The 14367-nt window shown below is 41.1% G+C and overlaps 1 protein-coding gene across 1 annotated transcript in view; it reads right to left on the reverse strand.

The window, feature by feature from the left end:
* OTOG (otogelin) overlaps nucleotides 1-14367 on the reverse strand; it is a 198821-nt gene that overhangs the window by 135622 nt on the left and 48832 nt on the right. Inside the window, exons 13-14 of the mRNA XM_019551013.1 lie at nucleotides 12983-13029; nucleotides 10592-10737 (exon numbers count right to left, since the gene is read on the reverse strand). Of these exons, the coding sequence (XP_019406558.1) occupies nucleotides 10592-10737; nucleotides 12983-13029 (193 nt within the window). The remainder of the gene's footprint in view (nucleotides 1-10591; nucleotides 10738-12982; nucleotides 13030-14367) is intronic.

Here is a 14367-nt window from a genome sequence, read left to right on the forward strand (position 1 = left end):
CCCTGCGGCTCCCGGGAGAGAGGGCCTGGCAGTAGGAGTCTATCTCCTGCTCGCAGTCCCTGATGGCACGCAGTCTCTGGACTGTGGCCTGGAGCTCCTCCACATAGTTATCAGATTTTCAAAAGCTGTTTAGGAGTTCTCTGTCAGAAAAGTTTTCCTGAATCTTAATCTTTGCTTTGGACTTCAGAATGTATGTATTCAGGTCTAAAGCTGGTCAAATGAAGATTTGTGCTTATGCAGTTTGTATCTATGGCTAGTTTCCAATAGCCGTTTCAATGGGGAACATTCCCAAGATCCAAATTAGACATGCAAAAATATGCCTGGCCCACATTTATAAAGTTCAAGAAAGAAATACACGCAAAGAAACAGAAACCAGACAGTGTAAGACAAACCCTAAAGCAACCACTGAAACCAGCTGGTACCTGAAACAAGTTTTGAGCTACTTAATATTTCTATGCGTTTTATATTACAGTAAAATGAACTACAACTAGACACCTCACCGAACAGGTGGACACTAGCATGGGTTCAAATCTATTGAACACTAAATTTATCTAACGTATCACAGTTACAGACACACCTATGCTAAATAAGCTAGCAACTATCCACACCAATGATTAACACTAGTCAATAGTTATCTACCTCTTCTTTTGAAAGTATATGAATGAATGTGTTCAGCCTTCCGTTAGAAAAAAAGAAACAGCAACTGGGAGAATGACTAGAAAATGACTAATAATGTCAAATAAACATCAGGCTTCTTCTCAGAAGAATGAAATTAATTAATCAGCACTTTATAAACAGACAAAGAACTAGAAACGTACTCTAGGGGTCAATTCTGGATTGGCAGGATGATGGAACAAATGACCGCTATGACTTCTTTATCTTACCCCTGTTTTCACAGTATATTTTAATGACATTCTAATGTACATGAGGCCCCCCCTCTACATGTACAGGCAAAGGCACGATGGGATCTAATGCATGATTCACACAATTGGTCCTCCAGCCCCAAGGATCACTGCCATGATCCATAGTACTCAGGGGTTTGAAGCTGAACATGGTACACCCCTGTAGCTGGGAGCCCCATTAATTGACAGGGCTCTCAGCCAAAGGGGAGACCCAGCTCCATCTGCCAGTTAAAACTCAATAGCAACCAACTATAAAGCTAGTACACATTTTTGAAGTCTAACTTTATAGCTGGTTGGAGCTTTTTCTTGTGATAGCTACTTTGCACATGTAGCTGCTCGCCAGGTAATTACACTATTAACCAGTTAACTGTACAACACCTATGTGTAGAAAGGGCCTAAGTAACACATTTTGTACATGAGAGTCAAAGGATGTGGACAGACACATAATTCTACTGTTTTAAAGGAAATGGACATTAACCATGGTTCAATAAAATCTACTATAACTATTCCACCTGTCCACTTGTACCCTACAGTAAAATGGATTAACTTCCCTGAATGAAACAGGGCTAAATTAACATGGTTTAGTTTAATTTCTGTGGGCAGGATTAGACAAAGAAAATAATTACAACAGATCTGACACACACAAGCGGTAACTCTCTCCCTCTTTAAAATGGTATAATTGTTCATCCATCCACTCCCACAGTATACTTCCTGTTGGAGGATGGAAGTACTTTGGGACACACTCCTTGCTGATGCAGAACACTTTAATTTTTATCACTTTAATTTTTATTCTGGTATACTGCATGGGATTTTTGAAGTGTGCAGAACAGAGTTTGCCCATTCCCTTTCTATATAGGAAATGGTAGTATCAAGGCGTTATCAATTAGGGCTGTGCAAGGCTTCAGACCATGCTTCGGATCTGGAGAAGCTTTGGACACTTCGACATCTGAAGCAGCACATCCAGATCGAAGTGCTGGCTTCTTTAGGCTTTCCGAAGTGGTTTGGAGCTTCCGAACCGCTTTAGAAAAGCTTCGGAGATCTGGCCATAGGGTATAATGGGGAAATCAATGAAATATCTATAACTTCGTTGTTTTTCATCTGATTTGGATGAAACTCACAGGGATAGTAGCCTCTGCTGAGAGCATAGAGCCTGCCAAGTTTCAAGAAGATTGGTGCAGGGGTTCGGGGGAACTGCACCCCAAATTCTTGAAAGCAAAACTCATGTCACATGTATGTGTTACACCACAGGAGGGTGAAAACATCAGGGGTGGTAGCCCCTGATGAGGCCAAAAGCCCGCCAAGTTTCAAGAAGATTGGCGCAGGGGTTTGGGGGAAACTGCACCTCATGCTGCAGACAAGCAAAACTCGTGACATAGGTGACACTGTATGTGTTAAGGCACAGCAAGGTGAAAGCTGCAGGAATGGTGGCCCCTGCTGTGGCCACAAAGCCTGCCAGCTGTCGAGGAGATCAGTGCAGGGGTTCTGGCTTCTGGGGCCCTGCACCTCTAGCTGCTGACAGGCAAAACTCATGACATGGGTGCTTGTACAACTGATTGTCTCTGTCTTGGGACAGTTGATTGTATTGATTATTTCCTTTCCTTAGTCTGTGGTTTTTAGGTGTTAATCCTTGCTAATTGTTTAGCAAAGTTCTCCTTCACTCTTTGATATGGATTCTCCTTCACTCCTCTGCTCCTACTTCATATGCTCCTTAAAAAAAACCCAACACACTACACATATCCTACAGCTGACCATAGAGAAAGAGTTTGGAACTGTGTGCAAATATAGTAATTTAGGAGTTAAATTTCTAGCAAATCATGAATAAACCAAATTTCAGTACAGACGTAAATTTGATAAGCATGAAGGAAAGACTATAAATTACAATTATGGTACAAACCATAAACCACAGAAATGGTTGTACTCAAGACATCTTTGGCCAGGTAAATAATATGTAGAGCATATAAACTCAACATAACTACAAAATATAAGTACATATTCTATCTAGGACTACAAACAATAAAAAAGACCCTCTTTTAGGTAACAGCATAAAAAAAAAATCTTACTCTGGTATAAAAAATCAAGATTATTGAAAACAATTGTGACAAGGAAGCAAGTTATACTAACAAACAGACCCCTACAGAACAAGGTCCAAGTAATTTCCAATGGTCTATAAACAGGGGTAGACAACCCCTGGCACGCATGCCAGAGCATGACACATGAAGGCATTTTGCTTGGCACTCAGGCCCTGGGAAAGGGGCTGGAGCTCTGCTGATACAATAAGGATTGGGCACCTTGAGCTCCCTCACTGTCTGACCCTAGCACACCAGTATCTTACAAGTCAAGGTGGCAAGTGTTTTTGGTACTCTGCCCAAAACTATTGCCAAGCCCTGATCTATATATAGCCTTATCTGTATCAGCAGCAGCTGAAATGAACTGAGAGAGAAACAAGTTCCAGATCCAGAACTATAGAAAATGATCTGAAACTTGTAACATATACAGTAGAAGCTTGACCAGTAACACTGTCTACTTTACTTTTGTTTCAATATGGATTTAAATTCTCAATGATGCTCAGCAGGAATGTTTAAGAAATGAAAAGGAAAAGAAAACCAAGGTAAAAAGAAGCTGGCTCCTAGTAAAGTTACTCAACAAAACATGAGCAGATACTGAAAAGTTGTTAGAAAATTGCAGTATGTTTTAAATTTGACTACCTCTAATCTAAGCGGGTAGTGGTATCAGAAACACTGCCTAACAAACAGTTCAAAAGAGAAAGCTTTTCCAGTTACCACTGAAATGGAAGCAATTATTTGCAAAGTTGATTTAAACTTCAAAAACAGGATAATAGCTTCTGCTAGCCACAAACCAGGTGTTAGAATAGTTCACGTGGAATTCATAGTTACTAGACAAATAATTCAAGCCATATAAATTCCAAAAATATTTGAATCTGTAGCTAGCAGTAGAGAAGTCAATACAAGACCACTGTAACCTCATTGAAATAGGAAAGCAGAAGTGGGGCTACTTATTATTAAGAGTTTACTATAGAAAACAGAAACTGTAACCATGTGGCCCTGTGGTTAGAGCTCTGAAATAGGAAAACTGGACTGATATTTTCATTCCAAAGCAGGGAAGGTTTCTGGACATGGGACAAAACTGTTCACCTGAAGAAACTGACAAGACAGCAAGGTCAGGTGCATATGTGGGTATAGAATATAATAAAGGGGAGCTGCAGCACACCACTCCTCAGACCACTGGGGGATGAAGCAAGGCACGCCTGGAGCCCCCAGGCCTATGGAGGAACCTGGATGTGAAGGGACAGGCAGAGAGCAAGCACAGGAAGAGGCAGAGGAGGGAGGCAGGCCTGAGGCTGCAGTGAGGACAGGCAGGGGAGAAGATGCACCAAAAGAGCAGGAAGCAGCTGCAGCTACAGCCCTGAGACAGGAGCCAGAGCGACAGCAACTGCCTGTCCCCCCACTGTCTCATACTCAAATACAACACAAGGGGCTTCCCTCCCATGTTAAATTGAGGAGGAAAAAAACCTCATATTGGTTTTGAGTAAACACAGTACTTTTAAACTAATGCTGAAGTTACTATTTTTACTAGCCTTTGGTGCAAACCATGCCCAGAGTGAGAATGTTAACAAGATTATGTACGATTATTTATTTATAATATAAATTAAATTAATAAAAATGTACACATTTATTTTTATACTGTGAAATGTAATTTTGTGATTTGGTGAAATATAGATGGATGTGAACAAAATATTATACACACTTATCTAGCCTGCATATATGCACAATTATTCATATTTATTATTTAGGTGAAAACTGTAGTGTATGGGAATAATCAAATCTTTATTCCATTTTCATGACCCTTCAAAAGTATTTTGGGTGCCTGTAGATAGAAATGCTTGCTTTCCACACACACTTCAGTATTTGTACACTTTACTTCAAGATTTTGCACATGAAAGTGACTGTGCCACAAAATCTGCATGTATGTTTTCAGAGACTAGCTAAACATTCAGCCATACATTTTCAAATAAAGGCCACTTGTTTCCTCATAGAGCAAACAGGTAAAAGCTTACAGGCAGTATTCTGTTTCACTGTATGCACCCATATGGCACTTTTCCAGCTGTTTAACAGCCATTTTTGGCACTTACTTAAGAATATGTCAATGTGTAAGCATCCATACAGCTACTATACTTGCAGAGCTGGTTGCTTTCTGGCTGGGAAGGTACATGGATCTGTGCATACACACCTGAGCATAAGTCTTGAAATTCTAATCCAGCATAAACAGGGAGGGGGAGAACTTGCAATAGCCTACTGCTCAGGGCAGGGGTGCTCAACTTCTGATCCACAGAACTGATGCAGCCTGCGGATCCATGACATCTGACCCGCAGGGCTTCCCACAGGTCAAGAAATTTGGTGGTGGGGAGCAGAGGCAATTAATACTGCCATGCCACTGACAAATTCCCAAGTACCATGTAGTGAATCAGAGCTGGGCTGTACCCGCACATGAAACAACAAGCCACACATCAGGCATTACTGAGCATCCTCTCCAGCCTTCCACTTGAAGCTGAGACACTGCACCTTGCATTTAACAGTCATTGGATAAAACAGGTACAGGACAGTGAGGAGGTTAAAGCAGTGTTCTGGGAGTTTGGAAAGATGTAGATTCAAGCCCCATCTGGTTAAGAGGAGCCTATAACCTCGGCTGCATGCTTCTAGGTAGGTGCTCTAATTACTAGGCTGCTGAGCTGAAGCATGGAAGGGTCCTTCTTCTTACCAGTCACAGAGTTTGGCCCAACTACAATTTTGGGACTTACACATACCCAGGTATATGTATGCATATTCATTTACCTGCCTGGCCAGAATACAGCCTACTCTTCACAGGCATCGGATGCTTGCACATATACAGTGCACATGACAAATTGCCAGCTGCATGTAAGTGCCAAAATAGCACTTTCATGGCTAGGTAAACTGAATAAAGCACATACAATGAAACAGGATTCTGACCCAAGTCTCTGCTGTATACATTAATTATATACCACTATTCTCAGCACGCTTGTTATCCACAGCAATTGACTCTAAAGAAGAAAGACTATCTGACAATTCTCTGTTCCGGTGAATTGCATCTTTCATAGCATTGCCTCAGCCAACTATCAGCAGACATTTTCACATAAACGGGCATCTCTGTCAGTAGACACTTAACAAAAATTCCTATATTCAGAATCCTTTTCATCATGGAAACTACAAAGCCAGTCATGTTGTCACTTGAAACTCAGATAAGGTTAAGCTGTGCTGATCATTTGTCTGATTTGCTTTCCAAAAAGTGCTTAAACAAAATTTCACATCATTCTGAAACCACTTGTTGCCTGATGACTGTTTATGTCACCAGCTCTAAGGTGCTAGATGACTAGTGTGATCAAAGACTTTGTGATTCAAAGAGCTAGAATCTCTTCAGGTATTTTCTTTCTTCATTTTTTAGTCTGGTCGACTGTAATGGGACTAAGTTAAAACAAAAAAAAAAGTAAAAGCATTTTAATAAAAAGTGCACAAAAAGCTCAAGCCACTGAGAAATGCGAGTTTCTGCAACAGAAATCTTTTAGATTCCAATTTAGATTTTTTTTTTTTTTTTTATAATAAGAGAAATTGAAAGTGAATGTTCCCTAGGGGGCTGTAAAGCAGTTTTATCTGCCAGCTGAAAATACCCAACAAATTAATTGAAGCCCAGCAACCCCACTGTTGTTATACTGACTGAGTTGCTTGTCCTTTCACTAACTTTACACGGGTGTAACTCCCTTGACTTCACTGGAGTTACTCTTGATTTACATCATACTAGCCCTGGTTTTCCACTACCTTAGAACTCTCCATTCCTTCATGCTTGAGGTAAGACTTATACCCATCTTGGACCCAGAGCCATATCTTCCGATCCAACTACCCTGCACCTGGTACCGGAGTCAATGAAGTAAGAGTGGACGATCCTGGTACTGGACCGCCACAAACACTAGAGTGGCCGTATACCTTCCTGCCCCAAAAGCCTGTTTATGACATCCAGAAATCACTAGGACACAGCAATACTTTAAACAAGCCCCTGATCCAGAGGTCAAGAAAAAAAAAGATTTAAGAACTGTTAAAATGGCTCTGCAGCCTAAGGACGGTCAACAAAGCTAGATCAACCAGCTGCATGGTAAAAGCACCATAAAAGCAACTGAATCAAGTTCTTGTCCACAAGGGGAACTGACCACTGCAAGGTAATACACTTTGTACACTGTTTGGAAAGAACAGTATCCTGTAGAAGAAGATTTATATACTCTTGTGCATATATGTTTATGTTCCCATTTTTGTTATATTTCCATTTAACTATGTTTGAAATAAAAACTGAGCCTTGTACTGTTACTCCTTACCAATGTTCCCTCTAAGGAGTAGTGGTCCGTGAGCGTACCGCCTCAGTCTGGTGTGGGACACTTACCAAAGGGGGCTGAGGGATGGGGGCCAGAGGCTGGGGCTGGAAGCTGGAGCTGAGGGCTGGAGCCAAGAGGCTGGGGGCCAGAGGCTGGGGCCAAGGACCAGGGTCAGAGGCTGGAGCTGAGGCTGGAGGCCAGGGGCTAGGGGCTGGAGCCGGGGGCTGTCATGGGCTCTGCCAGCTCCAGAGAAGTGCTCTGCTCCCCTGCATCAGGGCTGGGGAGTGGAGCACTTTCCTGGAGCTGGCAGAGCCCGCCCCAGCCTCCATCCCTGCCTTGCTTCACCTTGAGGAGGAACTGCTGCCTACCCCAGTGAGGATCTGCTGGCTCCAGGACACTGCTCCACTCCCCGGCCCTGACACGACATGCCTCCTCACTCCCCAAGGTCATGCGGGGAAGCGGAGCAGTGTCCCGGAGCCAGCGGAGCCTCATTTAGGGCAGGCAGCAGCCTGCCCGAGGTGAGGCAAGGCAGGGATGGAGGCTGAGGCAAGGGGCCTCTATGGGCTCCACCGGCTCTGGGGAAGTGCTCCACTCCCCAGGCCTGACGCAGGGGAGCGGAGCACTTGCCCGGAGCCGGCAGAGCCTGCACCAGGTTCCCGCCCCCACCTTGCATAGGAGTTGACCTTCAGCTTCTCTCCCAGTGAGCGGCCTTGAAGAAGCTGTGCGTGCCCACACTTTTAGTTGTGCGCAGCTGCACACGCATGCACCTTAGGGGGAACGTTGCTCCTTGCTTAATATTGTGGTTATGTTCTTGAAAAATGCAACTTCAAGCAAAATGATGTTAAGAGAATCCAATTACATCACAGTAGTTACATACTAGCAGGCGGCAGCCAAACAACATTATAACTGAACACTACATGACTTTAAATGAACACTACATGACTTTAAATGAGTATGTTCTCTAAGAGATCAACAACATAATAACAAAACAACATTAACTGGGACAACATTATGTGAGGAGTACCTGTACTAAATAACAGTACTGAACTAGCAGTGGTTTGGGATCCCCAGCTCACCACAGAATTGAAGCAGGTTCCAATCAAGGTTTAGCATGAGACAAAAGTGCACACCCACAAAATACAAAGTGGCAGGTATACTATAACCTCTCTAAACTCTAGGAGGTAACAGTCAGTTGCAATCGGTCTTCATTTAAAGCTGTAACAATCCTCCTGCTCCCAGAATGTAAATTCCCAGCGCCTTCCCATTTATCTGCAAACTGTAGCATTTCCACCTTTATTGATCTTGACTGGGCAGTTAGGCCTGGCCCTTTTGTTTCACTATTTTTCAAATGTATGTAAGCACAGAAAGGGACTTAGGCATTGGTTTTCTGGCAGGTATGAACATTTAAAAAACTTATTAAAAAACTGGTCTCCACTCTATCTGGTCTGTGTTCTTCCTACTTCCCCACCAAACCTAATCATTGAAGTGGAGAGAAGCACTCCCAAACTTCTAACATAAATCCCTAACACACACACAGGGTTTAATGACTACTCTTCCTCCACCTCCTTGTACACAGAAAAAATACTTTATGTAGAATAATAGCTTTCAGCACTGATCTGACAAGGGAAGACATCACTAGGATACAAAACTTTTTTTAAGAGTAAGCCTCATGATTTTACATTTGTCTACTCATATGTCATCCCATAACATCCTAAATTGCTTTACAAACATGTGTAAGCAGTATTCACTTGCAGTCTCCCCCACGATGAAATAACTGCTAAAAAGCTCCTACCCTGGGGGTCTTTAAGACAAGGCTAGACAAGACCCCAGTACTCTTTCCTGCCATGGCAGGGGGTCAGACTTGATGATCTGCTCAGGTCCCTTCCAACCCTACTAAATATGAAACTATAAGTCAAGATCAGAGGGTGAATGAGAAGATCATCACTGGAGGGAACAGCAGAAGTAGAGACTAGAACAGAAAGTCTGAATTTGATCTCCCTCAATGTATACGAGTAATTACAATGGACTGTAATCTCTTCAGGGAGAGGACTATATCTTTGGACATTGTCTTGCATGGTTTGGGCACTACAAGAATACAAATAACCATAAGATCAGTGAAGTTTATGTAATCTTCAGGACACTTGTACAGTTGTCCCTAATTTAAGTGAAATCAAAATGAGCCCAGACTATAACTGGCTCACTTGGAATCTGACCAGGAAACCAAGTTTTACATATTGTTTTTAGAATATGTAGCCACCAACTCAGCATTTCTTCTTTTTCTAATCTCATCTGAAGCACTGATCCTTTAGCAGTGTGACTCTAGCATAGTACTGAAGCACTAAAACAGGCCAAATTCTTTCCTGGGGCGTACATAAGCAGCCCCTACTGAAGTCAATGAGAAAAGCATGCATTCAAAAATGCAGTTTGACCCTAAATCACCAATCTCACTTCCTAAAGAATTTAAAGAGTTATTTGAGGATCAGTGCAGAAGTGACCCAATTTTGTCTGGATTGGAAAGTCTAACAATATCACAATATAAAGTAAAAATCTAGGCAGTTGTCTATATTTGTCAGGGTTAGATTACTAGTATATGATTATATATAATAAAAAGTGCGTCCAACTTTATTCATCACACATGAATGACTCCACACAAATAGAACAGACACTCTTCTCAGTATCTTTTGTGGGTGACCACTGACTGACAGTAACCCCATGTATCAACTCTATATAAATACATGTGTGTATATGTATACAAAATATGCTTTTTTAATTCAGTTGTTGGAAGAGCTCACTATCACCACTACACCTGCAGCAAAGCCCAAAGGAAGCATTCTAAAAAACATATCTAAAATTCTTTCCATCAGTAAAAGCAAAAAATATTTCAAATTGCTAAAAACACACCAAATGAGAATTACCTGCCCAGCTGCAAATGTTAAGTTGCTGCTATACTGTATTGCTTGCTATACACTAAGGCCATCTCCACAAATACAAAAGAGACTATTAAGCATCACCCAGGGCTGAATCTAAAGACCATTAAAGTATTTCCCAAATGAAGTCAACAGCCTCAAAACATACTCCCAAGCCTCAGTCCCACTCTCTTAAAGGAAATAGAAATGTGGAAATTTCTCTACAACCCCCCTTTACTCCCATAAGATATACCAAAGCCTTATAGAAAACTATTATTGCTATAATTTTCTATGTGTTACACTGTAGTTGGATTTTGGGGTTTTCTTGTTTTCCTGAACATGTCTTTTTTCTTCAATTAATACAGGTAATAAAAGGTGTAAAACCTTACCTGTCCACAAGGAGCATTTTGCAAAGACACAGTAAACTTGCCAGACGTCAGGCTTTTTGCCAGAATATACTGGCAGGAAGCTTGAAAAGTGTACTTGCGCCCATCAAATGTCATGAAGTGAATGTCTCCTGAGACAGAGCATTCAGCTGGGATATAAAAGAAAATAAGTCGTTGAATATGCCACAGAAATGTTTGTTGTAAATACTCAAAAGCTTTTATTATTGTCATAGAGATCAATAACTTTACTTTACTTGTCAATGCATTCACACTCTGTAATCAAATATTAGCAATATAGAGTGCAGTAGCCTGACTCAAAAGATTTCTATACAAATATGACCACTAAGCTTCAAAATTGGCTTGCAATCCACTAAAAACCATTTATCTCAGGAGATTAGCAATCAGTGACCTACAGGCAATATTGTCAGACTCAGCTCTCAGGATTTAGACCATAAAGGGTTGTACAGTTTTGTTGTTGCTTACCCATGTTGGTTTGTTTTTTTTAAGATCGCATACATACACACTAAGCCTAAGATAAAATAAAATGATAGAAGTTGCTATGTCTCAAAAGTTGGAAGTGCCAGAATGACATTTAAAGGGAAGGCCTGCTTTGGATATAAACTTCCTAACCTAATGAGAAGACCTTAAGCTAGGTTCAACACGGGATGGAGACAAAAGTTCACAGGTAAATAAAGTACACGGTGACCTGGATGAAGGCTAAGAAAGAGGAGGCAATATGGAGAGTCTTAACAAGGTTGTACGATGCAAATTACCAGGACCATCCCCTAGTTATCTAAGATTTTTATATATTAATGCAAGAGTTATGAAGCATAAGCAGGAAGAAATGGCATTGCTAGTACAAATAAAAAATTATGATCTAATTGGAATCACTGAGACTTGGTAGGATAGTTCATGATTGGAATATTGTCATGGATGAGTTATACCTGAAGGGCTGCCATATGAGAAAAAGGGAAACACCCCCTATTACTGGGGATTAGAGAGAGCCACAAGGTAATTATGAGTCAACAGTAAGCTCTTGTTGCAAAACAAAACAACGGCATCCTGGGATGTGTTAACATCTGTCACATGGAAATTATGGGAAGTAATTCTTACACCTGAATCTATACTGGTAAGACCTCACCTAGAGAACTGTGTCCAGTTTTAGACACCATATTTAAAGAAAGACAGAACAGAACAAATATTAGAGCTCTAGAAAGCATGGCATGAGAAAATTTTGGAAGAACTGGGATTTAATACAGAGAAGGGAATACTGAGAAGGAATGTTATAGCACTCTTTATATACATGAAAGACTTATAAAGATGATGACAGATACTCCCTGCATCCACAGGGGGCAGGAAGAAACAGTCTTAAACTGAAACAAGTGACATTTTAGGTATATTAAAAGGAAACTTCTAGGTATGAGGGCAATTAGGCAATGGGAATTATTACCATATTTATTCAAATACTAAGACAAGGTCTTCCCCACCCCCAGTCAGCATGGGGGGAGGGGAGAAAAAAAATCAATCATTTTACCTTCCAATATAAGGAAACCTCATTAAATACATTGTCTATTATTAAACTGCTGATAAAAGCAGCATGTGCTCAATAATGAAAACCAAGTATGAAGCCGATTAAATGCTGCCAACACTAAGTGTGACTAAAATACATGGCCCATATTGGCCACATACTGATAGGAACATTTAGGTATGTGTGTGTTTGAGTGTGCGCTTGTGTGTGTGCATATGGTTCTTAAAAAAAAGAAAACATGCAGCTGGTTCACCAGGAGGAAACAGACACCAGGCCTGGAGGTACTGCAATACCAGACCAGCACTCAGAGAGCCCAGAACAAGCTCTGACACCCTCCCCTAGTGCCAATAATGTTGAAGGGAACTTCCCACTTTTTTTCTTTCTAAATTTTGTGTCTCAGGCTAAATTAGTCAAACCAGTTCCAAATTTCATCCACTGAGCAGAGCTCAGTTGTTCAGGTCTGTATGGTGTTACCACCAGCAAGTATCTTCCTTCCCAGACTCTTCAGCCTGGGACTTCAGATATTCCTAAATCCATGGCAAGCATCCTACATGCAAACTTCAAGCCCAGAGGGGATGCAGAGAAAAAAAAAATAGTTTATCTGTAGGTACAACTGATAGTGCCATCTGTAACAAATATCATAGTGGTCTGTAAGGCCATATGGAACAAAATGAGAAATGCAACTGCTACGAAGATTACTTTACTATCTATTCTTCTGTGTTTGTATGTAAAAGTGTATACATATGAATACTGTATAAACATATTTTAATAAGATTTCTCATTAAGGGCAGCATTTGCTTGTAATTAATCATTAACAGATTTAAAAACTAAGGCTTACAATATAACACCAGTTCCTTTAGACATACCTGGACAGGTAAGATTTGTACAAATCCACTTTCCTCCAATGCAAGTACTGAAATTAAAAACAAATAATCAAAAGTTGACTTTTTTTTAAAAAATATATTATTTTAGAAAAAGTGTAGAATGTTGTTCCTTACCTCCACTCCCTTGTTTTCTGCTCCATGGAGAAATCACCAGAGACTTGTGAAAGTCTCTCAAAAACAACAGAGAGAAATGTAATGTTGCAGCAACAGGCAGGCAGTGACCGTATCCAGAAATTGTGGGCAGTGGTGGGAGGTGGTTAAAAGTGGAGACATGACTGGATGAAATCCCATCTGTAACTGTGCATAAAACTTCCACAAAATCTAGAACTAGTCTTGCTTTTTTGTCTTTGGTAGTTTACTAGTAAAAACTAAAGATGACTGAGCCCCAAAAAGTCACATAAATTGAATTTTGATTTAACCACTTTAAAATATGGACATTTATTATTCAAATTTCATTTGAGCTTCTAGGCGGCTCAATATTAGGTTGGGAATCTCATAAAATACCTCACAGCACAATGGCACTTGCTCTTCATTGTATACTGAGAAGTTGTGAACATAAAGAGATACAAACATAACAGCAAACAGTTATTCTTCCTTCCTCATTCCCCAGCACTTGGCATTTTGTACTGGACTTAGTTTGAATCCAAGGGAAAAGCTGAGGTCAATTCTTGATCACCTCTCCTTACTAAAAGCAATATAGCACAATTCTACTAAAAATATCAAAATAGGATCGAGTTTTAAGGAAGAAAGAAGTCTCATTTTCTATGATTCTCGATTCAGACTCACTAAAAAGATAATTAAGGAGCTCACACTAACTCTAAATATTTATATTGTTAGGCTCCTCTGAACAACTGAAACAGCAATGAGAATTACCTAGCACTTGTTGGCTATGTAATATTATTTAAAATAGTCATTGTAGATTGGGAAACGTAGCAGACATGTAATGACATGGCCAGATGCCCAGGACAGCTGCCACACACAGGGCCCTATCTTTCAGCTGCCACCACTCCACACGATGAAGGTTGTGATCGCATGGATAAGGGAGCAGCTGCTTCTTTCTATCTGCCCTCTGGGCCCTGACCCCACATTTGGTGCCCAGAGTAGCTGCTTTGGTTACTCTGTCCTCATTATGCCACTGTATTGTAGCTCAGAAACTGTTGATAACAGGGTGCTTGCTGTATCTATCACAGGGGCGGGCAATTATTTCGGGCAGAGGGCTGCTTACCCAGTTTTGTCAGGCTGTCGAGGGCTGCATGGATAGCCCCGTCCCTTGACAGGTGCCCCACCCCCTGGTCACCATCTTGGGACCAATGTCACAGTGTCTTGTGACCAACATCCCAGGGCCAGCACCGGTGGGGCCCAAAGCA

The sequence above is a fragment of the Crocodylus porosus genome, unplaced genomic scaffold (genome assembly GCF_001723895.1).
Source record: "Crocodylus porosus isolate Cpor-Errol unplaced genomic scaffold, CroPor_comp1, whole genome shotgun sequence".
NCBI lineage: Eukaryota > Metazoa > Chordata > Crocodylia > Crocodylidae > Crocodylus > Crocodylus porosus.